The 26,742-nt window shown below is 36.9% G+C and overlaps 1 protein-coding gene across 1 annotated transcript in view; it reads right to left on the minus strand.

Moving 5' to 3' along the window:
* The window catches only part of MYL1 (myosin, light chain 1, alkali; skeletal, fast), a 67,266-nt gene extending 43,859 nt beyond the window's left edge, over positions 1 to 23,407 (minus strand). The window contains exons 1-3 of the mRNA XM_006872752.1: positions 23,135 to 23,407; positions 10,462 to 10,489; positions 4,961 to 5,104 (exon numbers count right to left, since the gene is read on the minus strand). Coding sequence (XP_006872814.1) covers positions 4,961 to 5,104; positions 10,462 to 10,489; positions 23,135 to 23,254 — 292 coding nt within the window. The 5' untranslated portion in view covers positions 23,255 to 23,407. The remainder of the gene's footprint in view (positions 1 to 4,960; positions 5,105 to 10,461; positions 10,490 to 23,134) is intronic.
* Positions 23,408 to 26,742: the final 3,335 nt, after the last annotated feature.

Below are 26,742 nucleotides of genomic sequence, written 5' to 3' on the forward strand. Positions count from 1 at the left end.
TAGCAAGGAGGGAAGTGATTAACTTTTCAGTCTAGGAACAGAGGTCCCTAGGACCATCAAAGGAGAAGAGTGGAGAGCGGGACCCTACCCAGAGAAACAGTGATGCCTGAGCTGGAGGCAGAGACGATGATGTGGAGCGATGGAGCAGCTGGGGACTTTAGATCCAGAGAAGGACTGTGTGCTGAAGACCGGGGGTGGGAGGTGGGAGGGACAGACTTTCAGGGTATACCCTTTGGTTGGTTGATGATGCATGGAGGGGATTGTAACCTTGGTAATGAGACGATATACGATAGAATGAATATAAAACTAAGGTTCTCTCATGTAAACTATCACATAATTCACAATAAAACATTTAAAAAAATGACTGAGTTTGAGAGCTGAGTAAATGAACACTTATTAAAAATTTCACTGATTTGTTTGTTAATAAAATTGGTATCTAAAAATAAGCTTGGGCCTGCTGTTCTTTCATTTCATCTCATGCTCTTAGTTCTTTTTGCAGGATCTAACAGGACATTTTCCATCAAAGCAAATAAAATCTGAGGAAAAATTTAGCAGACTGATTTGTTGTTGTTGTTAGGTGTTGTGAAGTCAGCTTGGTCTTATAGTGCGACCCCATGAACAACAGAACAAACAGTCCAGTCCTGCACCCTCTTCACAATTGTCATGCTTGGGCTATTGCTGCTGCTACTGTGCCAAATCATCTCATTGGGGTCTTCCTCCTTTTCGCTGACCCTCCATGATATCCTTTTTCAGGGACTGTTCCTTCCTGATAATACGTTCAAAGTATGAGAGACGAGGTCTAGCCATCATGGCTCCTAAGGAGCATACTGGCTGTATTTCTTCCAACATGGATTTGTTTGTTCTTCTGGAAGTCCACAGTACTTTTAATATTCTTCTCCAACACAATAACTCAAATGCATCAATTTTTATACACTCTTCCTTATTCATTGCCCAACTTTCAGATGCATATGAGGCTATAGAAAATACCATGGCTTGGGGCAGGCACACAAATTGACATTTTTGCTCTTGAATACTTTAAAGAGGTCTTGTGCAGCTGATTTACCAAATGCAATATGATGCTTTATTTCTTGACTGCTGCTTCCATGAGTGTTGATAGTGGATCCAAGCCAAATGACGTCTTTTGAAAACTTCGGTCTTTTCTCCACTTATCATGGTGTTCTTTATTTGTTCAATGGTGAGGATTATTTTTTTTCCTTTACATTGAGGTGCAATGAAGGCTTTGTTTGGTCTTTCACATCCATCATTAAGTATTTTAAATTCACTTTGCTTTCAGTAAGCAGGGTTGTATCATCTTCATATCTCAGGTTGTTAATGAGTCTTCCTACAATCCTGAAACCACATTCTTCTTCACATAATCCAGCTTCTCAGATCGTTTGCTCAGCATACTGATTGGATAAATATGGTGAAAGAATACAACCCTGACACATACCTTTTCTGATTTTAAACCATTCAGTATCTTCTTGTTCTGTTCAAGCTACTACCGCTTAGTCTATGTACAGATTCCTCATGAGCACAATTAAGTATTCTGGAATACCCATTCTTTTCTGTGTTATCTATAGTTTATCATGATCCATATAGTTGAAAGTCTGCACAGTCAACAAAGCACTGGTAAAAATCTTTCTCCTGTTCTCTACTTTGAGCTAAGAGCCATCTGAGTTCAATAATAATATCTCTCCTTCTACATTTTCATTTGAATCTGACTAGAACCTCTGGCAGTTATCTGTCAATGTACTCTTGCAACCATATTTGAATTATTTTTAGCAAAATTCTACTTTCATGTGATATTAATGATATTGTCCAATGATTTTCACATTCTGTTGGGTCACCTATCTTTGTAATGGGTCTTTGGATAAGGATCTCTTCCAATCAGTTTGCCAGATAACTGTTTTTCAAATTCCTTGACAGAGATGAGTGAGTGCCTCCAATGCTGAATCAGTTTGTTGAAAGATTTCCATCAGTTGCCAGAACCTTGTTCTTTGCCAATGCCTTCAGTGCACCTTGAACTTCTTCTTTCAGTATCATTGGCTCTTGATCATATGCCACCTCTTGAAATGGTTGAACATCTACCAGTTCTTTTTGGTACAATGACTCTGTGTTTTGAAGCATCTTCTTTTGATGCTTTTTACATCATTCAGTATTTTGCCACTGGAGTCCTTCGATATTGCTAGTCAAGTCTTGAATTTTTTCTTTAATTGATTCAGTTTGATAAATGCTTAGTGTGTTCTTCCCTTTCAGTTGTCTAACTCCAGGTGTTTTTGTATTTCTTTATAATACTTGACTTTTTCTTCTCAAGTTGCCCTTCAAAATTTTCTGTTCAGCTCTGGTACCTCCTCAATTCTTCCATTTACTGTAGCATCCATATGCTGGAGAGCAAGTTTCAGAGTCTTTTCTAATATCCATTTTGGTTGTTTCCTTGTTTCTTGTCTTCTTAATGACCTTTTGCTTTCTTCCTCTATGATATTCTTGATGTCATCCTACAACTTTTCTGGTCTTTGGTCGTTAGTGTATAATACACCAAATCTGTTTTTGGGATGACCTCTAAATTCAGGTGGGGTATGTTCAAGGTCATATTTTGGCTCTTGTGGACTTGTGTTAATTTTCTTCAACTTTAGCCTTAACTTACATTTAAGCAATTGATGGTCTGTTCCACAGTCTGCCCCTGTCCTTGTTTTGGCTGACGATAAGGAGTTTTCCACCATCTCTTTCCACAGATATAGTCAATTTGATTTCTGTGTATTCCATCTGGTGAGGTCCATGTGTATAGTCATCTTTGTGTTGTTTAAAAAAGATTTTTGCAATGAATAAGTCATTGGTCTTGCAAAATTCTAACATACAGTCTCCAGCACTGTTTCTATCACCAAGGTCATATTTTCATATTGCTGGTCCTTCTTCTTTTGTTTCCAACCTTTGCATCCCAATAGCCAGTAGTTTTCAATACATCTTGATTGTATGTTTGATCAATTTCAGACTACAGAAGTAGGCTTTTGTTGTTAAGTGCTGTCAAATTAGCTCCAACTCATAGCAACTTTGTATAGCGTTTCTGAGGAGTGACTGGTAAGTTTGAACCACCAACCTTGTGGTTCCAATCAACCTTGTGGTCAAGTGCTTATCCTACAGCACCACATCAGGTCTCCAGGCAGAACTAGGTAGAATTCTTCAGTTTCATCATCAGTACCTTAAGTGGCTGATGCATAAATTTGCATAGTAGTGATATTAGCTTGTCTTCCTTGTATGTGTATGAATATTATCCCATCAGATCACAGATAACATTATACTTCCAGACCTTAAAATGCTCAATTATTTTATTATGAATCAGACACCATTTCTCTTTAATTTGTCATTTCCACCATAGTAAACCATATAATTCATTAGCCACTGAAAACCTTATGAATAGCAGTGGAACACTGTCAGCACCAGAATATTGAATATTGAATCATTATAGATAGCACCAGAATATTGTCAGATATAGTGCCAGAAGATGAGCCCCTCAGGTTGGAAGACACTCAAAATATGGGTAGGAGAGAACTCTGTGCTTTAAGTCTAGTTGTCCATGATGCTAGGAATAGAGTAAAGCTTTGGGGACCTTCATGGGCTGATGGGACGCAATTCAAAATGAGGAGAAACAGCTGTAAACTTCCATCAATAATCGGAACATGGAATGTAAAAAGTATGAATCTAGGAAAATTAGAAGTTGTCAAAAATGAAATGAAATGAATAAAGATTGATATCCTAGACGTTAGTGAGCTGAAATGGATGGGTATTGGCTATTTTAAATCAATCATATTTCTTACTATGCCAGGAATGACAAATTAAAGAAAGATCAGATTGATTTTTCTTCAAATCGATTTTTTTTAAAAAAGAATGAATATCTCTAAAACATTTTCAGTTATCAAGAAATAATTTACTTGCCACCCCTCTTTTCTTTCTACTGCAAAGATAAAAACCGCAATCGTCTATTTGATCAAAAAGAAAACATGGGGAGGAAGTGGGTTAAGTAGTATTATATTGTGGGGATTGTAATCACTGAGATGAAACAAAATGTGTATGAACTAGTGCATGGAAAACTGATCTGCTCTATAAACCTTTACTGAATTTACAATAAAAAAAAAATTAAGACACAAAAACAATTCCGTTTTCTTTTGTCGTTTTAGGTTTTTTTTTTGTGACCTTGCAGTTAGCCCTTGGGGTAAAACAAAAACATAAAACTTTTCTTTGTTCCATGATACGATGTCTGTATCTAGCAAATGACTTTTACAGTCTTGCCATTTAGATATTAGACTGATTATTTTTGACCCAGGATTTACCATGGAGGTTCTAGTAAGATTTTTAAGTTTTTCTATAATTTTTGGGAAACAGAAGAAAATACTCCTATTAAGATGTCACCTACCTATTTATAGTTATTATAACTAAGTATCTTTGTCACAGAATTCAAAAGACAGAGAATTGGGCAAAGGCAGGTGGTGTTTCTAACTCAAGTTAAAACCACTGTGATTGTATTTCCATAGGCTTGTCAAAGTGTAGGCCTTCTCAAGAAGGATGCCATTATAATTCACTCAGGGTTGTTTACAGTGTATTGTGTGTTAGCCATTTAACACCTTAGGCATAATGTGCTTATATCCCTGATGGTCTAAAACATGATTTGGATTTGGGTATAATTTCATTTCATTAGCCTTTAAATTATGATTACTGTAAATGATTATATTAACACTAGGTATTATTATTTCCTTTCATTAGTATGGCATTTTATCGTGCAAATTCTCAAAATAAAATTACTATGTTTTATAAGAGGGAAAGCCGAGGCTTCCGAGGGCCAAGAGGCACACTCAATACTATTATAAGCAAATTGATCCCTATGATATGAAACTTATTTCTCAATAAACACACACATACATACACACTTTCCTACTTCCATAATTCTTGGAAAAACTGATGCAGTTACCTTCATTGCTGGGGTTCCCCAGAACCTTCTTAACCTCTGCATTGGTGGGATTGGTTCCTAGAGCCCGAAGAACATCACCAACCTGGCTTAATGTGATCTTGCTTTCACCTGTCCTGTCAAACAGGAGAAACGCCTCCTTGAAATCTGTAAAATGAAAGGAACATTAGGGTGCTTTTCTCTACCTCAGACCTATTCATTAACCGCAACTCTACCAAGGACCCAGGCCAGGTTCTTCTCTAGTCTCACAACTTTAACCAAGCGCTCAGGCTGATGTTATTCTTTGGACTCTTTCCTGTACTGGATAACACAATCACTGGCAGACTCTTAAGTCACATCCTATTGGGATAGGACTATTTTAAAGCAGCCTTTCCAATTCCAAGTCATTAATTGTTATTAATCAGGTATGATAACTGTAGTTTCTAGTCATATTTATTCAAATTGCCTTCCCCTGCCTGGATGGAAGTCAGGGATGAGGAGGTCTTGAGAAATCCTACAATCCCTCATATAATGAACAAAGTTGATAAAATCGTAGGAAAACAAAATTTCAAACAGTGTTGTGTTAAATAAGCTTCGTCTGAATTGTCCAAGTTATATAAATAACCTCTTTTTGGTGTATGAATTTCCTAAGCTCTACCTCTAGTGGAGTCCTGGTGCGGCACTACAGGATAATGCACTAGATTGCAAGATTGGTTTGAACCACCAGGTTGATAGTTCAAATCTACCAGCTGCTCTTTGGCTGTGAGTGGCAACTGATTCGATGGCACTTAACAAGAACAACTTCTAGGTAGCTTTCTTCAGGAATAACTTCACCTTTAATGAAAAATTTACAAATGAGAGACAAACCTCTAAGCTGTATAATCTTTTCTAACCAGATTTATGTATGACTCTAGTAAACTTTTTATATAAATGATTCAGAAGGAGAAATATATTTGTTCCGATCTGTTGATATGGTAATGTCTTCAAACATTATTCTTTTTTTTTCAAATAATATAAGTACATATAAGACTATGTTGCCATACCAGATTTATAATTTAAGGGCACATTTTTCTACCAGTGTTTTATTTTGTTATTATTAATATTTCCATTAATATTTCACAACATGTAGTTGTGAAAAACTAATGCAGAGGGATCCCTTGTACAATTTGCTCTGGTGATTTCATTTTACAAGATTATACTATAACATTTCAACCAGGATATTGACAGTGATACCACCTACCAATCTTATTCTGATTTCCCCAGTTTTACTTCTACTCATGTGTGTGTATATTAAGTGCATGTTTTTTAAAGTGTGACGCTGTGGGTTAATGTGCTGGATTGCAAGGTCAGTTTGAACCAAAAGGTTGGCAGTTCAAGCTCACCAGCTCCTCCTTAGAAACCCTATACGGGCTTGCTATGAGTCAGAACCGACTCAACGGCACTTAACAACAACAACGTTATTATCATAGTCACTTTATTAGTCACTTTTTCTAAATTTTACCATTCTTCTTTGATAGAATTTGATTCACATTTAAGAATCACTTTGACAGAGAATTTAGAACTATACAACAAAAAGGACTAAGAACACCTCTGTGGAATTAGGAATCAGTAAGTTCATTTCAACTGAACCTGAGCATCACTAAATGACAATTTCTTGGGAAACCAAAAGTACTGAAGTCAACTTGTTGGAGTTATTAGCAATACTCAAGAAATCATTTGCGATTGATCTGGTCAAGTTGAAAGCACTCTTTGTAGGCCATCAGTAATCTTGAATCAAAAGATGCTATCTAGGTAGATTATTCAGCACTATATCCTCTTACTATTCCTCTATCTTAATAAAATATTGTACCAGACACTAACACAATCACCTATATAGATCATGTTACCATTCTTTGTTAAAATTTCCTCCTAAAATACAAATTTGTCATTTCCTTAATCTAAAAAAAAGATGCTGCTGGTATGGTGGTGTCATTTGTTAAATAACATTTTTTTTTGTATCTTTTAAAAGGACATACGAAACTGAGCTATTATGACTGGCTCTAGGCTTATATGCACAGATTTCTGAGGGGACTCATTGCAACCCGGGTCAGATGCTGGAGTAGAAATCAGGCTTTATGGGCTGTAATAGAACCTCTCTGACCTTAATTCTTTGATTGCTTTAAAGGCAGGGTAATCCAGATTTTTAATCCACCCAGTGATGCTGCAGAAGGAAAGGCTTGCTGGTTGACTTCCATTAAGACTACAGACAAGAAAACCCTATGGAGCAGTTCTCCTCTGTAGCATTCAGTGTTATCATGAGTTGGAATCAGCTCAATGGCAACTTCCAACAGTTCCAGATTTTAGAATGAAGACTTAGTTATTCTCTTAAAGAGTTTAGAACACGGGTCAGAAAATTATGGCCCAAGGCCTGACTGCCTGTTTATGTGAATAAAGTTTTATTGAAATATGGCTATGCTCATTCCTTTGAAAATTGTCTATGGTTGTTTTCATACCATAGCAACAGAGTTAACTTGTTGTGATAGAGCTTGGACTACCAAACAAATCATAAATACTTACTATTTGGCCTTTAAGAAAAAGTTTACCAACTACCTGGTCTAAAGCTGTACTGGTCTAGAACTTTACGTGATGATGAAGAAATTTTATATTAATGTTACCCAAAAAGGTAACTACTAGCCTTGTAGCTCTTGAGTAATTAAATGTGACTAGTGTGATGGGGCTCTCTGCTCCCTAAAGATTTACGGCCTCGGAAACTCTATACAGGGATGTTATATCAATTCAATGGCATGTGGCAACAGTGCAACGGAGGGAATAGAATTTGAAAATGTATTCAGTTAAATTAATTAAACCATAAAAAGCCACAGGGGACTAGTGGCTAGCTTATTGAATAGCACAGGACATAGACTTTTATGATGCTACAATATTCATCAATTTTCCATTTTTTCTTTATTCCAACCCTGTGATACATTCAAATAAAGTAGCGATATGTGACGTTCTTAGTCTTTGCACAAGGAAGCAAAAAAACGGAAGTCTTCATTCATTTCTGGAACTATTGGGTTTTTATTTAATTAAAAATGTTTATTTTCCCAGCACAAAAGGAAGCCAGTTTACCATACCAATGTTTACCAAAATTTCTATATATGAAGCAATAGGCTTAATGCCCAATAAGAAGCCCTCTGCCTCCTGCAAGGGTTTTTAAATCTTTCATTGCTTGGCTCTGCCTTGGTTTGGCAGTCAAAAGGACATTGTAATTTAGATATTTAAGAAAACTGGGATTTAGTAACTGATAATGTAGCCTCACCACTAGTCAAAAATGCACTTAAAATAAAACATTATTGTAGACTCACACACTGTTTTCAATAAGATAAAAATAGTCTTTCAAAGTATAATTTCAAAGGATCTTGAGTTTTGAGTCATCAAATCATCTAATCTGTCTACTTGAGTTCATCAGACATATTGTAGATGCATGTGAGTTTGTTCTCACCTTATAATTACTTAATTGAGGTCCAAACATGACATATTTCAGATACTGAAACTGACTGAAAGATGTTGAAATCTTTAGGTAGAAAACTGAATATTTTAATAGTCACTAATTAATCATCTTTGTTGTTGTTGTTAAGTACTATCAAATTGGTTCTGACTCATAGTGACCCAGTAGAGGTTCTCAATGAGTTGGTGGGTTTGAAATACTGATCATGTAGTTAGAAGCACTTTATTTACAGTGCCACAGCAGGATTCCTCATCTATAGTAACTTATACATTATAATATGTATAGTATATATGAAGGGGTTTCAAAAACCTCGACTTCAAAAAGTATTGCATTAAACAAATCTGCTGCAAAAGACCTCTTTAAAGTGTTGAAAAACAAAGATGTCAGTTCGAGCACAAAGGTGTGTACCTGACCTAGGCCTTGGTATTTCCAATCGCCTCATATGCATGAGCTCTGATAGAGTAGTGTTTACAAATCAGGCTGTGAACCACAAGGTCAGCTGTTCAAAACTACCAGCTGTTCCATGGGAGAAAGATGAGGTGTTCTGCTCCTGTAAAGATTTACAGCCTCGAAAACCCTGTACAGGGTCACTATGAGTCGGAACCGACTCCACGGCACACAGCCACCAACACCACCATATTCATGAGAAAGTTGGACCGTGACTAAGAAAGATTGGAGAAGAATCAATGCATTTGAATTATGGTGATGGAGAAGAATATTGAAAGTACCATGGATTTCCAGAAGAACAAAGAAATCTGTATTGGAAGAAGCACAGCCAGAATGCTCCTTAGAAGCAACAATGGCAAAATTTCGTCTCATGTACTTTGGACATATTGTCAGGAGGTACCAGTCTTTGGAGAAGGACATCATGCTTGGTAAAGTAAAAGGTCTGTGAAACAGAGACATCTCCTAATGAGACAGATTGACACAGTGGCAGCAACAATGCCCTCAACCATAATAATTGTGAGGGTAGTGCAGGACTGGGCAGTGTTTTCTTCTTTTGTGTATAAAGATCTCTATGAATCAGAACCAACTCAATGGCACTTAACAACAACACCAAAAAAGTTTGTGGGAAAACTGAATCAAAAACAATAATGGATTTTTTTCCACAAACGTTTTGAAGCCCCCCTTGTACATTCTTATTATTATACCAATATTTATATGATTTAATGTGTTTCAGTCTTATTTCATTTGGATATATGCTACTTACACACCATAAAACTTTCCTCCTTATAGTGCTCAATAAAATAAAAAATAAAAATGAGGGGAACTAGTAGTGATTTGTTATGGGATCTGTTGGATCCAAAGTTCAGAAGGAAAGAAATAAATGGAGTCTTCTGTTAGTAATTAGTTCATGAAAGAAATGTGTAATTGATTTCCAGTTTTTGGTCATATGACTAATTCATTGGTTGCTCGAGTAAGTCGTATCACCCTGTATGGAACCTGTTCTTCATCTTTAAGGAGGCGTAGAACTTGAGGTTTTTAGCATTTCTTTTACAATTCTATGATTAATTACTTCTTCCTCTTTGTATCTTAATTCAATGCTATTCTTCATTGACTTCACTTTTTAAATCTCTCAGTTCAACATTAGAATTATTTCAAAGAAAAGAAAATAATGTACATTTGGTAACTGGCCAATAGTATAATCAGTATTATTTTCCAAACTGAAAAATGTGGACCTGTGAAATCCTTCAAGAATTTGATTAAGAAATTAGCCATCCAAAATCTATGACTTCTTATCAGTATATAGGGTATTACCTATTGTGTTGAATAGGTTTTAATTAGAGAGTCCTGAATATGAGAACCTATTTTACAGTGTGCCTTTTGTTTGTTTATACCTTTGGTTACTGATTTGATTACAAGTAAGAGATTTGAGTTGTGAGTATTTATATTTAGAGTGATTGAGAGCATTTATATTTAGAGTGGCAATACCAGTGGGGATAATTAGGAAGAGCTAATCTCGTCCCAAAGGAATAGCTTTTCTCACATGCCATCTTTATGCGTGTACACATGTTAACAACTATATCTTTAAACTTACCATCCTTCTGTGCCTGAGAGAACTCGATCTGTTAGAAAGAAATTAATCACAAAGAATATTTTAACCAAACAAAAATGTGCTGATTTTTATGCATATCCAGCTCATTTTCTGAGTCATCTTCAAAGGAAGCTCCACAATTGAGCCTGCTTTTCAGAGTTCAGACATAGCTTGGATACTACCAGGTTGAACCACAAAGTAACATGCCTTGGAGATAGGTGATATTTCGGAAACTAGGCAGTGCTCTGCCTACATCCGGAATATAGAAGCTCAATCCACTTACCAGCAATCTGGTCAGCACTGAAGGACTGCGGTGGCGAGAGAAAGAGAAAGAAAGAAACAACTAGTACTCTTTCAAATGCATTGACAGAAGAATGAGTTCTCTGCTGTTTGTGTTTTAGGAAAGTGTCATAGCATCAGAAGGTTGTCTTAGGGTAGTTTTGAATCTAGAAACATAGAAAGCTATTACAAAAGATCATTAAGGAACATCTCTGCATATCTTAATCAATGGATTAGTGATTTGATAAATGCTAGATCAAATAATTCCTGGAATAATGTAATAATCTATAGTATGCTTAAGGTATCTCTAATACAGAGACACTACAGTAAAAAGTACCACCATACTACATTAAAATGATCACTTTAAGTTTATTGCTTATCCAGCACGTTTTTATATTAGTAAGTAACATCCAATGTATCAAAACCAGTTTACATAGTTTTAGCTATTGGCATCATTGGATAGTATTTTAAGGAGTAATCTTTTGCTGTAGTTGCAGTTTTTCTTTTTCTAAATTTAGATATTAATAAATCTCATGAGATATAGTAAAAGTTGGTGAAGCATAAAGCACTGCTTTGGGAGTAAGATGGATTTTTCCAGGTGGCATAATCAGCTATCATTATTCTCTCTTATCCTTGACTCACCTCAACAAAAACCAAAAGTAGATTCTAAAGACTCAAACTTGAATATATGCTTTCCTCAATTCTATATCTTGTCTGCCTTTCTTCTCACAAGATCATACCCACTATCTTTACTCTCCTATAAATGACAAATAGTTTTCTCAAAGGACCCACCATGATGGAGTTCCTGGACTGCAAAGAGCGGCGAAGCTGAAGAGCGTGTTGAGGGCTGTTCCGGTCCCTGAGTAGGAGCCTCTCTTGCTAAGGTTTCCTTTTATTTCTGGGAGAGCTCTGACCTCAGAGTCAGCATTAGATTTCACAGAGATGTTGCCACTCCCCTTGATGAGTTATTTAGCTTTCTTAGGGCAAAGGGAAAAAGGGATCTGTACCCGGAAGGCTATTTTTAGGAAACCAGAACCTAGGAGTGGATAGCCATAGAGAGGCTGAGACTATCAGTACTTTTATGGTCTTTGTCTTTGAGAAGTACTCTTGGAACGTATTCCTTTAAGAAGCTTCTCATTTGTTCAGTGGCAGAGGAGTTTAGTATGTCTCCAGTGGCTTGGATTGATCCCTTCACTTGGTCAATAATATACTTTGAAAACTTCTAGTCAGCAAGTTTTTAGATTAATTGAACTTTTTGGGTGGAACTGGTTTGGGATTTTAAATGGGAGTTGCTGTAGGAGGAACATTCTTAGGAGTTCTGTCCCTTATGGTAAAGTTCAGACGACTTGATAAGATCACACACATTCCATGTATTTCTTAGGTTCACCCACATAACGGTTGGACCTGTTCCTGAAATCTGTCAAGGACGCTCTTCTTGCAAGTTGTAGTTACAGAAATATGGAGTTTTGCTGATCCAGGATTGGTTTCGATGGTGGGGTTTCAAGGTAGTTTATCTGAAATGGGTGTACTTGGAAAAGATCCGACCTAAGGTGTCCACTAAATTTCATACATGTTTACCACCTTTTCACATATTTAGAGAAGCTCACAGAAGCAGGAAATATTGGAGATGAATAATATCTTGCATACGGCTTTAGCAACTGTTTGTATGGGGCTTGGTCACAAAAAAAGCCTGTACTCTCCTTCTGTGATTGTAATTGGTAGTTGCTATGGAGTTGATTCCCCCTCACAACACCCCCTATGTGCAGAACAGAACCAAAGACTTTTCAAAAAGCAAATCCCAAAGTCTGTCTTCTCAGGCACTTCTGGATGATTGAACCTCCAGCCCAGTGTTTAATCCTTTGTGTCACCCAAGGCAGATGTATAATTTTAATTTCCTTTCAACCCATTTGGGAAGAAATCAAGATTTAGATACCTATCACGTTTTGCCTAAAGTTTACAAATAGTGAAAAAAATGTCATAGGGACTCGAATCTCAAAATGGGAATCGAAATGTTTTAATTTTTAAATTAATTGTTCCAGTATAAAATACCTTCATAAATAGATTGACATTTTGAGATGGTATTGGGGAAAAAGGAAAGGGTAGTATAACATTTAAAATGCTCTGAATCATTAGGGGGAAATAGAAAGTATAGGCAAAGGTGGAAATTTACAACATTTGATAAAGGTATAATTGGAGTCTCACAATTTTTAGTACACAAATTAAAAGCTATTAGATCAGTTTGTTCAGGCAGTGTAGGATTTCTAAGGAGCAGCTGGTGGATTTAAATCATCAATTTTGTGGTCTGCAGTCCAGCGCTGATCCTACGACACCACAGTTCCACAGCACAACTAGTCACCCTGTTACTAGTTAAAATACAAGATAAATACCAAATCAATCTTTCAAAGTGGCCCTTCTCTTTCCATTATTGTTTAGGTAGAAAAAAATGAATACATACGTATATAATATCACCAGTTTGTACAAAATATGTTGGATAAACAACTGAATCATTTAAAAAGATGTAAGTTAGCTATTCCTAACTACTTTGATATTATATAGAGATTTATCATTATTAAACTGAGTATTGTAGGTTCTTAACAAACTACATCACTTTTGTCTTTCTCCATATCTGTATCAGATTGAGAATGAAAATTAAGATTTCTCTTAAACTATCTTGAGATAGTTTTGGTAGGGAAGGCTACAGTATAGTCTAGACTAGAGAATAAATTATAACTCATAGTTAGAAGATCAAGATTCTGTGCTCAGAGAATAAATTGGAAATGCCATTTATTCTCTGATACATCTTTACCAATGGTGGAAAGTTTGTTTGGCATCTCTTCCTTCAATGTTAAAAAGATGAGGTAGTTAGCCCTCTGAGTAAATACATATGACTACAAAAGGTCATCTGATTTTTGTTTTGTCTTTATTTAGTTTGTTTTACAAATTAGATTTAAGTCTCTTCTATTGGAATGCTCTCCCTTCTTTTCTGCCTCTTAGGAATTAACTATGAGGGTAGTCAAAAAGTATTGCTATGAGGATTCCAGTCCACACATGCACAGGTTTATTCCGAACAAAATATGCTTAAACATGTCTCTGTAATCACTAGATGACTTCAGACATGTTTTCTCAGTAATACATTTATCTTAGTCTTGTTGTTTTGTTGGTGTTGTTGTTAAGTGCCTTCAAGTTGGTTCTGATTCATAGCAACACTTTCTAGGGTTTTCAAAGAGCAGCTGGTGAGCTTGAACCACCGACCCTGCAGTTAAAACTGACCTTGCAGTCCAGCGCATTAGCCCATAGTGCCACACCATGACTCCTAGTCTTGTTATCATCTTTTAATAAAGGAAAAAGGTCCAGTTACAATAGTGGCTTCTGAGAGGATCTGGTGGGCCAGTTCAAGGGAGAGAAATCAACTCAAAAGTCTATGACGACTGTTTTTTGTGATAATCTTGATATGTTTTCTTGAAGGATACAGGAAGATAATGGGGGCTTATTAGGAAGAAGTTTTCAGGATTTTTGAAAACTGCATAGGTGAGAAAAAGTCCAGGAAATTTGCATCAGGAAATTTGTTCCATCACAATGTACCTGCTAATTTTTCATGGGTAGCAAGAACTGTTGTATGAGAATTTTGTTGGGAAACTTTACTCCACACACTCGACTGTCTTCATCTTGCCCCTTCAGATTTCTTTTTGTTCCCCAAATTCAAAGAACATTGAAAAAAAAAAACACACAATTTGAGTAACTTGAGAGTCCCCAAAGTGTCATTTTGCCATGATGTACATTGAAGAGCACAGAATTCTGGGAAGGATTAGAGAAATGAGAACACCATCTTCTTGGAGATCATCACTAGCATGATGTTGAGAAACAATAACTTCACATTTTGATATGGTTGTTTAATAAAGGTTTCTATGATTTTGTAGCAATATTTAAAAATTTACCTTTGGAGTCTGGGTATGGCGCTGTGGGTTAATGCGCCAGACTGCAAAGTCGTTTGACCTGCAAGGTTGGTGGTCGCTATGGGTCAGACTCGACTCAACGGCACTTCACAACAACAACAACAATTCTTCAGAGCACTGCTGAAATCCCTTATTCTTTAAAGAATCGTCTCCCTCTCTACTTTGTTGCTGTTGGATGCCATAGAGTTCACTCCACTTCCTGGTGGACTTATGTATAACAGAATGCAATTTTGCTAGTCCTGTTTCATCTTCATAATCACGGTATATTTGAGTCCATTGTTGGCTATTGTAATGCCTTCAACAACAACAACAGCATCTTCTAGCACTATGTGGGACAATATTATATCATGATCCATACATAGGGTTTTCATTGGCTAATTTTGAGAAGTAGATTGCCATACCTTTCTTCCTTGTGTGTCTTAATATGGAGGCTCAAAAACCTGTCCACCAAGGTTACTCTGCTGGTATCTGAAATAAGGGGGCAAACTTTCAGCATCATTGCAACACGCAAGCCACCACAGTATGACAAACTGTTAGATGGTGATGGCTCTCTGTTCCATCCATCTCCTTTTCCCCAATACCTGTTGATTAACCTTCCTGGCTGTAAACATCTGGGAAGTACTAATCATAATTGAAAACAATTCATCTTTGCTAGTGACGATGTGGACCCAGGTATAGACCTGATTTAATGTCTGCCACCTAGAATTAAGTAAAATTTCATAAAACAATATTCAAATCAGCTAGATATTCTATAAACAGGCGATAATGTATCATTGAAAACCTACAAGATAAAAAGTTCTTTGCTCACTCTAGTGAAAAGAAGAATACAAAGTTATATAAGACGTGGTTTTCATTTTTATGGAAAATTTTCTTCTCTGACTTCAATTTACTGTTATTACTTTGTGACTGAAATTGCAAGGACTTATCATTCATGCAATTTAATGTTTAACTAGTGTAATTGAAGCCATTACTGCATTTTATTTTACTTTTGCCCTCCAAAATTCTGATGGAGATGAAAAGGAAACTGTAGAAATTGAGGTAGAAATAAAGTGTACAAGATCCTATTTTCATAGACAAAATATTTCAGTATGAAGAGCAGGAGAAGAAAAGTGTAGTATCAGCAAACTAAATATAATCCTTTCCACAATTTCCATGAGTCAGATGGTTCTTAATACTGGATAATTATGGAACATCTTCTCAAGACAACTTGCCAAGGGGTTCATTTGCAGCATTAAAATGCCAAGAGGCTAAATTTGGCACTGACACTTTGTGACCCCTTGTCTTGCAAAGATTTCATTATCTTTAAAATTAAAGTATTCTTCATTATTAGTTGGTGAACATACATATTCCTTCCCAAATGGAATTTTACTTTGCGTGAACATTTTTCAGTTACATATAATATAATTCCTTCTAGGGAAGCTTGTTGAATGCCCTTTAATATCTTCTCACTCCATTCCCACCTGCTCTCTTCTTTTACAGTGTAGATATTTGAAAGAGGAAACCTCAGAGTAGTGCCTAGAACAGTCTCAAGTAATTTTTGTTTCTGAGGTTATATTCATAATGCAAATGGACTAATAGTACAACTGGGTGATACTAAAGTTGAATTAAAGTTAATTTGTACTATTGAAGGAGCAGAATGAAAAATGATATGCTTTAAAAATTATATGTAAAAAAAAAACTTAGAAATAACTTAGGCATGTTTTCATTCATTTCTTTTAATGGACTATTTATCACATGTGTTCTTTCCCAGTTATTTTCCTCAACTGTTTCTGCTTTCACTCCAATACTTGGTTGAGATTTCAAGTTTAGACCATGTTATTTATTTACAGATAAAATAGAGACTATATACCTTTCTCAAAATAACACCCTAATGCAAAATTTGAAAGTCAAGCTTGATATGTGTGTCTGTGTATTTAATGACACAGAACTAAAACTATTTTAAAATTTAGACAGTTTCATTACATTTACTAGATTTTTGTGATATATTTGTTGTAGTTCTTAAGTGACACCCTGTCTAGGATTTCTAAGGCATCTTTGTGCAAGCAGAAAGTCTCATTGTTCTCCCAAAGAGCAACTGGTGGGCTCCCAGTCCAATGCTTATCCTACAGAGCCATAGTGATCCCTTTGTGATATATGTGTATGTATGGATGTATTACAACAACCTATGGAATCCTAGTGTGGCCTTGTAGGATATGCACTGGACTGATAACTGCAAGGCTCACTGATAACTGATAAGCAGCTGCTGATCAGAAAACCTATACAGGGTCACTATAAAGCCAGGATTGACTCCTTGAGCCCCTATGGCATTGTAGGATAAGCACGGGGCTGCCAACCACAAGGTCAGCTTCACCGTGTGAGAAAGATGAGACTTTCTGCTCCCATAAAGATTTATAGCCTTGGGAACACTATATAGGGTCACTATGAATGGAAATCAAACGGATGGCAGGGATATACAGTGCAGTAAGGTGGAGGGTCAGAGAAGAAGAGGAAGACCCCCAATGGGATGGATTGGCCAAGTGGCAGCATCGATGGACTCAAGGGTGGCAACAGTAGTGACGTTGGCCCAGGATTGGACAGTGTTTCATTCTGCTGTGCATAAGGTCACTATGAGTCGGTACCAACTGGATGGCACCTAACAACAACATCAACAACAGTTAAGTGCCAGCCAGTGGATTCTGATTGACTTTCAAGGAGAGGCTAGTGAGTCTGAGATGCTGACTTTGTGGTTCAAACTGACCTTTTGGTCGAATGCAGTGTTGTTAAGTGTCGTTAAGTGCCATGGAGTAGGATCCAACTCATAACGACTTTGTATAGGGTTTTCAAGGCTTTAAATCTTCACAGGAACAGAAAGGTTCATCTTGCTCCCAGGGAGTGGCAGGCGGGCTCAAACTGCGGACCTTGTGTTTCGAAATCCAGTGCTTATCATATGGAGTCATGGTGCAAAGGTTTAAAATGTTGGAAACCTTATGCAGGGTCTCTGTGAGTCAGAACTGACTGTACGGCACTTAGATAAATGCATTACCATTTCATTATCTTTTACTTGTAGGAGGGACTTTCAAAGAGTTTGTAGGAAAAAATGGAGTTAAAAAATATTGAATTTTTTTAATGAAAACTTTTGGAAGCTCCCATGTACAAGTCAGTGATTATTCATCAAATTGATCATGTTGAACAACCTTCACCACTATACATTTTCAAATCTATCCATCACCCTTAACAGAAGTTCGATGTTCCCAAAGCTTTCCCCCTCCTTCCCCATCACACCCTCTGCTGTTGAGTGCATTTGGCTCATGGTGACCTTATAGGACGGAGTAGATCTCCCCCATAGGGTTTCCAAGGTTGTTACCTTTATGGAAGCAGACTGTCATTTTGTTCTCCTGTAGATTTGAACTGCCAGCTAGCAGTTAGTGTTTGAACCATCATGTTCTCAGGGCTCCTACCTCTGGTAATCACTAATAAACTTTGATGTCTACATGTTTTCCTATAATGATGATGATGGTGACGGTGTGCCGTGGAGTCAGTTCCGATTCATAGCAAAGCTCATAGGGTGTCTGAGGCTGTAAATCTTTAGCAGAATGCCTCATCTTTCTCCTGTGGAACAGCTGGTAGTTTCGAACTGCTGACCTTGAGGTTAGCAGCCCAACTTGTAACCACTACACTACCAGAGCTCCTTATACATTTCCCTATGAACAGTATTTTAAATTAATATCGTGTTTTGTTTACAACTCAAAATAAAGGAAGTTGGAGCAGAGTCCCAGAATCTTGGTCAGTCCTTATATTCCACCCTCCATCTGTGAAAGACACTCAATCTCTCAGCAATAGGTCCTAGAATGTTAGAAGTTGTGAGAACAGACTTCTTGTTAAGTGCCATCGAGTAGATTCCGACCCATAGCGACCCTGTATAGGGTTTCCAAGGAGCAGCTGGTGAGCTTGAACCACCAACTTTGCAGTTCAAACGTTTTTGCAGTCTGGCGCATTAACCTACAGTGCCACACTAGGACTTGGCCACTAATTCAGAAGTCTTGGTGAATTTATTTTGACATGTGCTTGTCACCCCCTCTGCTGGCTGTATGGGGATGTGCAAGACAATATAAAAACCTTGCACCCTTAAAAGCACATGATTAAAAACAGCAACTTAAACCTGTTTAACAAAGAGGAGGTAGTTTAGGATACTGGTTACCACAGTCAACTCTGGATTTCATCTACTAGGCTAAATCTTAGCTCCATCACGATTTACTGTTTTCCTCTGAGCCTTTCATGGACATACCCTCATTTGATTTTCCCAGCAGTTTTTGTAAGTGGAACTGGGTTTACATTAGCCTTGTTAGAGATAATATATATATATAATTTATGAACGCAATGATTAACATATGTTAACCTTGAACCAAAGCAAATAAGGTGTCACAATGTCAACACAACTATTTATCTCCACTGAATACTCATCGATGAATAGGTGTGCTTAATTGAAAATTTAAGTCTTCTCAACTTGTAGTCAATTGCTGTTGTTAGATCTGTAATTTGATCAAGGTTCTGTCAATGCATTCTGTACCTTTACAACTTTGTGTAACGTCACCTGCAGTATTAATTAGGGATGACCTGATTGAGAGGTGACTACAGCAAGAATCACAAAACTGAAGCAACACAATGAAAGACACCATCCAAAGTCCCACCAGGCCCAACAATCCTGACATATCAGGGAAGACATGCACCATGCAAAGCATTCACTTACACTTCAAAGGTTCTTTTTCAATTTTAGCACATGTTTACTTGATTACTTTAGTTGCTCACTTAGTCACAGTTTGGTGCAAGAAGTATGATTTCTTGTGTTTGAACATACAATGGTACTTACTGTTAAGTGTTGCCGAGTTGGTTCAGACTCAGAAACCCTGTATAAGGTTTCCGAGGAGCGACTGGGAGATTTGAACCTCCAACCTTGTGGTTTGCAGTCCAGTGATAATTCCGGAGCCACACCAGCATTCCATCAATACTTATGGAAGTTTTAACTCCTTTACTTTAGACAGTGTTTTTTGGTGCATGCGTTACTGATGAACATATCAGTGCTTTGAAATGAGAGTGCTTAGAGTCAACCCAAGACAACTTTAATGTTGAAATATCAGCAATACTTGTTTTTGAAAAGAATACTTAGAGAAAATCCATGTGGATAGGATATTAGAACTGAAGAAAGGTTCTAATTAATTATGAGTCTTGCTGTAATTATGCTATTATATTTAAGCTTCAGTATTATTTGAAGTGTAAAGGACTCTTAGATTCTAATCTTGTATAATTTATGACACTTAGATTTTAATCTTGTGTACTTTATGAAGGACAGTTTGTAATCGAATTAAGTTTTGTTCTTTATAGAGTTTTCAGAAATTCAATGAACACATAACAGTTCTGTTAATTTCTTCAAAGTTCATTTTTCCTCTTCCTGAAAAAAGCACATAACTAGTAGGAGGTAATATACCTAGAAACATTATTAAGTGATTAAAAGCATCGTGATTTGAAATGTTCTAATGTGCATTTTAATTAGCCCTGTTACCTACTAGGGAGCCCTAGCGTGGTGCTGTGGGATAAAGTACTGGACTGCAAGGTCAGTTTGAACCACAAGGTCAGAGATTCAAATTCACCAGCCGCTCCTTGGAAACCCTATTCAGGGTCCATAAGAGCTGGAACCAACTTGACGGCACTTAACAACAACAACAGCATTACCTACTAGAATGGAATTACATTTTACCACATTCTTAGGTTGTGTCACATTCTGGGAGTCCTGGGGTGGTGCTTCAGGTTCATGTGCTGGACTGCAAGGTAGGTTTGAACCACAAGGTCGGCGGTTCAAACTCACCAACCACTCCTCAGAAATCCTATGCAGGGTAGTTATGTATTGGAACGGACTCAACAGCACTTAACAACATCATCGCATTCTTTGACTTTGCTAACATACCTAAATATATTAAACTATAACATACTGATTTCATAGGGTAAATGTAAATCTTTAGAGGAATTTAGATTCTTTTGCAAAAATATATTAATTTCGATTTTGTGATATTCTTTTCTTTTTCTGTTAGAAATAAGCCCTGTGAATGAAAGACAAAAGTTAATTTCCCTCTGTTTCTTCCACATTCATTTAACTTGTTTTTGATTAGCATCCCTTATCAGGGGCTATTGCATCTCTTGTTCTGAAATGAAATGATGAAAATAGAACATGGCAATACTTCTAAAAGTATTACCTTCTATTGTTTAGCTGTTCTAGCCCATGCTATCATTAAATTCAACATACAGTTGGCATGATAAACTGATTTTAATATTCAGAAATATTCTTTGTTGATTTTGAACAAGTACTTGGCTTCAAAAATCAAAATAAGTAATTGAATTTTAAAACATGATGCTTTGTTAACTCTTACCTGTTAAAGTAAATTTAATAGATTTATTTATTATTATACAGTTCCTCAAGGAAGCAAATTAAAACAGGCATTTTATTAGTGAGATACTTCATTTTCTTCTTAAGTAAAGAAAATAAATGTTTCTTTTCCAGATGCTTGTAACCTTAGATACAAAGAGATGATATTGTCTTATAAATCATAATAAATATAATGAGAAATAGTCTGGACACTGATTCATATCTCTAATGTTACTCTAGAGAGATAAAGAATAAGGACAACCGAAATCACTACAGCGGCTGTAATCATGTTAATTTTTTAATACTATAATACACAAGTCAAAGAGCTCTAGTAGCGTAGTGGTTACAAGTTGGGCTGCTAACCTCAAGGTCAGCAGTCCAAAGTTATCGGCTGTTTGGTGGGAGAACAATGAGGCTTTTTGTTTCCGTAAAGATTTATGGTTCACGTAAAGATTTAGGGTTTCTATACAGGGTTGCTATGAGTCAGAAATGACTCCAAGGCACATAACCAGCAAACATATATACAAGTCAGTCTGCATCAATAAAGATACTGTTAACTAGAATTATTGGACATGAAACATTTAGTTTCTTCCTGAATAAATTCTTCTAATAAAAAGAATTTATTTAATTCTTCTAATAAAAGAGTTTATTAGAAGATCCTATATGCATTTTTCTTCCTAAATGGATGTTAATTAAGAACAATTCTTAATCAATATTAGACTCTATTTTTTTCACTTTTTCAACTACGGTTTCAGATACCTGCTAATGCAAGAGCTAATGATTGTGGTAATCTACTTTTCCTAATTTGGAACATCAAATTTTATGTTTAACTGGAATACTATGAAAAATATAATATGCTTACTTTCATCATGTATATCTAAGGTTGATCACATTCAATACTTATTTTAGAGACCTTAAAATAATCCATGATTATACTCATAAAATCAATGAAATGTGTATTTAAGTAGGTCAGCATCATTGTTGCAAGCAAACAGTGTTAACAAAATTCATATTTACTACATACAGAACGTTTGGCTTAAATGAAAAGATCACCTCATAGGCGCTTTCACCATTTAGTTCTCCATATAAGGCAAAGTTCCTTAGATGAAGATTTTCATACTGACATTTGAACCAATTAGAGCCTAGGGAAGGTCCACACTTCTTGGACCACATCACTGGGCGGTAACAGGCACATCCACTCCAGAAGCAGATAAGTTTTTGGCAACTGAGAACTTAGATCACAACAAAGTGATGACATACAAACAATCATATTCTGCTTAGTTCAGGATGAGTATGCAAGAGCTCAAAGACACAAGCTAAAAGCCATACAACCAACAAGTTTTATGGTATTTTTTTGGTTAGTTTCATTTAGAAGTCACTCACAAATTTGGAATTAAATACTGTATATAAATAAACAAGATGACAGTTATAGTCACTGAAACACTTGAGTACGTAATTTTCTGCACTGAACTCTCATGTAGTGTTGTATAAAATTTTATTAGAAAAAGCTGAAGAGGGAATTGGCTTGAATCTCAAACATCTTCCCTTTTGCAGATGAGGTAAAGCAGCTGTCAAATAAATACTTCCATGACAACTAGATCATCTGCTTGGAAACTTCTAGAAACAAGCAGGGGTTAAAGCTTTCTTTTTGATATAGCTTTAAGATAAATGATTGTTTCCATATTGGTTTGATTAAAAAAAAATACACACTGACTTAAATACTTACAAATGCATCACCTTTATACCTTCACAATTTGTACTTATAAAAATTTCCCCTAAGTTGCACTTTGATCATTTAGGGAAATAGAAAACAAAAGCAAATATGAGTAAGCATGGATCCCACATCCAAGACCATACTCATAATAATTTTCTCTAAAATTATACACAAGAGGTTGTTGTTTCAACCAGCATTTTCTTCTCCCCAAATCCAGGCAGGTCACCTAGTAAATACCATTTTCCCTTCATGAAAAATATAACCCCATACACGTTCCTAGAGTCCCTTACTCTTGAGAGGTGTTTCAGTGACCAAATAATTCATCCATTTAGTTACCTTAATGGCAGAGAGGTCAATTTTTTCTTCTTTTTTGGCTGGGGGAGGTGCAGGGGCTGGGGCTGGGGCAGGGGCTGGAGCAGCCGCAGCAGGCTTCTTCACTTCCTTCTTTGGTGCCATTTTGTATAAAAGGATGAGTTAAAAAAAGAGAGAGAGAAGGAGCTCCTCTAACAGAACCTGTTAAAATGATTCTTGGAAGAGGAGTGGTGGTTCAGTTGATCCACAGCCCAGTGTCTTGAAGGTGGACTCCGACTGTTAAATGGTATAAAGGCATGCATATATATTTCACTTAGTGCCTAATAGAATTGACACATGCGGCTGGATTGGACAGTTCGCTAGTCAAGGGGGATGGCATTCCGGCTCAGACTATAAATGGAATCTAAAGGGTCAGGGCTTCATCAATTTTTTTTAAAACTCTCTTTGCCTTTCTTTCTTTTTTTTTCTTCTCTTCTTCACCTCCATGTATAAAGGAGAAAGAAATATGGCAAAGCCATCTTCAAATCCTTTAGTGACAGTAGATTGACTGACACTTTTTCTTGATAGAATTACAGTTATGCTGAAGTTGTAAATCTTTTTTTTTTTTTCCATGCCTAGGAAACTTTACTGAAGGATTCAGTTTCAACTTGGAATTTGATAAGGAGTATCATTAACTTTCATCCAGGTCCTTTGCTCATGCTCCTCTGCCCTTGCCATAATTTGCAAGAAAATGTTGGTCAGCAAAGAGGTGTTGGTGTTTAAAAATAAAAGGCAGACCTATAAGGAAAGCCCATCGAATCTTAAGGTGGTTTCCCTTCTAGGGAACACAGTCTCTTTCTCTCTCTCTAAAAAATGCACTGAACTCTATACTTAAGAGATATAATTCAAAACAGAGTCCTTTGAATTCATTCTTTTCTGTAATTTAATGAAGCATATTAAATGGGATGGAAATATATTCCAAAATTTTCGTTCTTGCAAACCAACCTTTCTGGTAGTAAAGTAGCTCTGAATCAAAGTAGATGCTTAGCCATTTTGTTTTCTAAATGGCATAAAGTCTAATTACCTATTTATCACTTAACTATGGAGTCCTGGTGTAGTTCTGTAGGGTAAGCACTGGACTACAAGATTGGTTTGAATCTCAAGGTTGATGGTTCAAACTCATCAGTTGCTCCTTGGAAATTCTATACAGGGTTTTTATGAGTGAGAACTGACTTGATGGCATTTAACAACAACAGGGAGACAAGATAACCTTTTCAATTTACTCAAATGACCAGAGTTTACTGTAAGAAGGAAAAGGACTTTTAATTTCAATACTATGCTCCCATAAAGATTTACAGCCTCGGAAACCCTGTGCAGGGTCGCTATGAGTCGGAACCTACTCCACGGCACTTAACAACAACAACAACTATGCACATTGTGGTGAACAACTTAAAAGGTTTTTCCTTTTTTGTCCTTGCTCTCCTCAGTCTGCAAGGCTACACTCTTATATTAAAGAAGTATAGGATAACAATGGATACTTTCCAATAGGGCCAGATCTAACCTCAGAGGTGAGGTAATCACTTTAGTCTCACTTATGTTTGTTTGTTTTGTTTTTAATCTATGAAAAAGATGAGGCTGTGTACTTCTGTAAAGATTTATAATTTTGGAAGCCCTGTATAGGGTCTCTTTGAGTCAAACCAACTCTATGGCAGTGTTTTTTTTGTTTATTGACTAATTAGTCCTGGCCCCTGGGTGTTGTAAGTGGTTAAGAACTTGGTTGCTAAACCAAAGGTTGGCAGTCCAGGTCCACCAAGAGATACCTTGGAAGAAAGGTTTAGCGACCTACTTCCAAAAGAATCAGCCTTGAAAACCCCACGGGGTAGAGTTCTACTGTGACACACATGAGGTCATCATGAATCAGAACCAACTGGACAGTGGCACATTTGGCTTATTAATTGGTAAAGACAAAACCAAAACCAAACAACAAGTAGTCCGTTTTATGTCTCTGGACAACGAACCACAAAGTCGGCAGTTCAAATCCAGCAGCAATTCCTTGGAAACCCTATACAGGGCCACTTTGCATTGGAACCAACTTAATGGCACTTAACAACAGCAAGAAGAAGTTTTATACATACGTTACTGTTGTTGTCAAGTGCCATGGAGTTAGTTCTGACTCAAAGTTACCCTGTATAGGGTTTCCAAGGAGCATCTGGTAGATTTGAACTTCTGATTTTGTGGTTAGCAGTCCAGTGCTTATCCTACCACAGCACACCAAGACTACATTATACATAGGAAGGGGCTTCAAAAAGTTCATGAAAAAGATCCATAATCTTTTAATTCCACCAATAATGTGGCTCCACTTCATATTTGGAGTCTTGTTGTGGCGCTGCAGGATAATGCACTAGACAGCAGGTCAGTTTGAACTGCAATATCAGTGGTTCAAACCCACCAGCTGCTCCTCTGAAACACTAGTCAGGGTTGTTATCTTGAAGGCACTTTACAACAACAAAAACTTCATGTTTTGGGTAATTTGAGATATCAAAGGCCAAATTATTAATTTGTGTGTGGGCATAATGTAATGTGTAAACACACATATGTATTACATGTCTACTATAGCAATGAATACACATGCACACATAATTCTAATTGTTATATATATTCAGGAAAAGCTTTTGCTTAGTACCTTCTCCCATGCTGCCAATAACTCATCATTACCTAAAGTTAGCTGCTGATACTCATTTCTTACCTTTAAGACTTCCATAAGAATCTGAATGTATTTCACCTAAGAATACCACATGTCTTATAGTTTTATAGACCCCTGGTGTGGTGTTGTAGGATAAGCACTGGACTGGTAACCACAAGATCAGCAGTTCAAACCCTCCAGCCTCTCTCAGAAATCCTATATGGGGTTGCTATGACTATGAATAGATTCTACAGCACACAACAACAATAACACAACATAATTTAATAATTAGTTGTTGTTGTTGTTGTTGTCAGGTGCCATCGAGTCAGAACCGACTCATAGCGACCCCATGCACAGCAGAACGAAACAATGTTCGATCCTGGGCCAACCTCACTACCGTTGCCACACTTGAGTCCATCAATGATGCCACCTGGCTGATCCATCTCGTTGGGGGTCTTCCTCTTTTTCTCTGACTCTCCACCCTACCCAGCATGACATCCTTCTCCAATGATTGTTTCCTCCGCCGGACAATATGTCCAAAGTAGGAGAGACGAAGCTTAGCCATCCTGGCCTCCAAGGAGCACTCTGGCTGCACTTCTTCCAAAACAGATCTATTGGTTCTTTTGGCAGTCCGTGGCACTTTCAGTATTCGACCTCCAACACCACAACTCAAAGGCATCAATTCTTCTACGATCCTCCTTATTCACTGTCCAGCTTTCACATCCATTTGAGGCTATTGAAAACACAATGGCCTGGGTCAGGCGCATCCTAGTCCTCAAGCTGACATCTCTGCTCTTCAACACTTTAAAAAGTTCCTGTGCAGCAGATTTGCCCAGTGCAATACGTCGTCTGATCTCTTGACTGCTACTTCCGTGAGTGTTGATAGTTGATCCAAGAAGAATGAAGTCCTTGACAACTTCAATCTTTTCTCCATTGATAAGAATGTTGTTTATTGGTCCAGTGGTGAGGA

Source organism: Chrysochloris asiatica, unplaced genomic scaffold (genome assembly GCF_000296735.1).
Source record: "Chrysochloris asiatica unplaced genomic scaffold, ChrAsi1.0 scaffold00212, whole genome shotgun sequence".
Lineage (NCBI taxonomy): Eukaryota > Metazoa > Chordata > Mammalia > Afrosoricida > Chrysochloridae > Chrysochloris > Chrysochloris asiatica.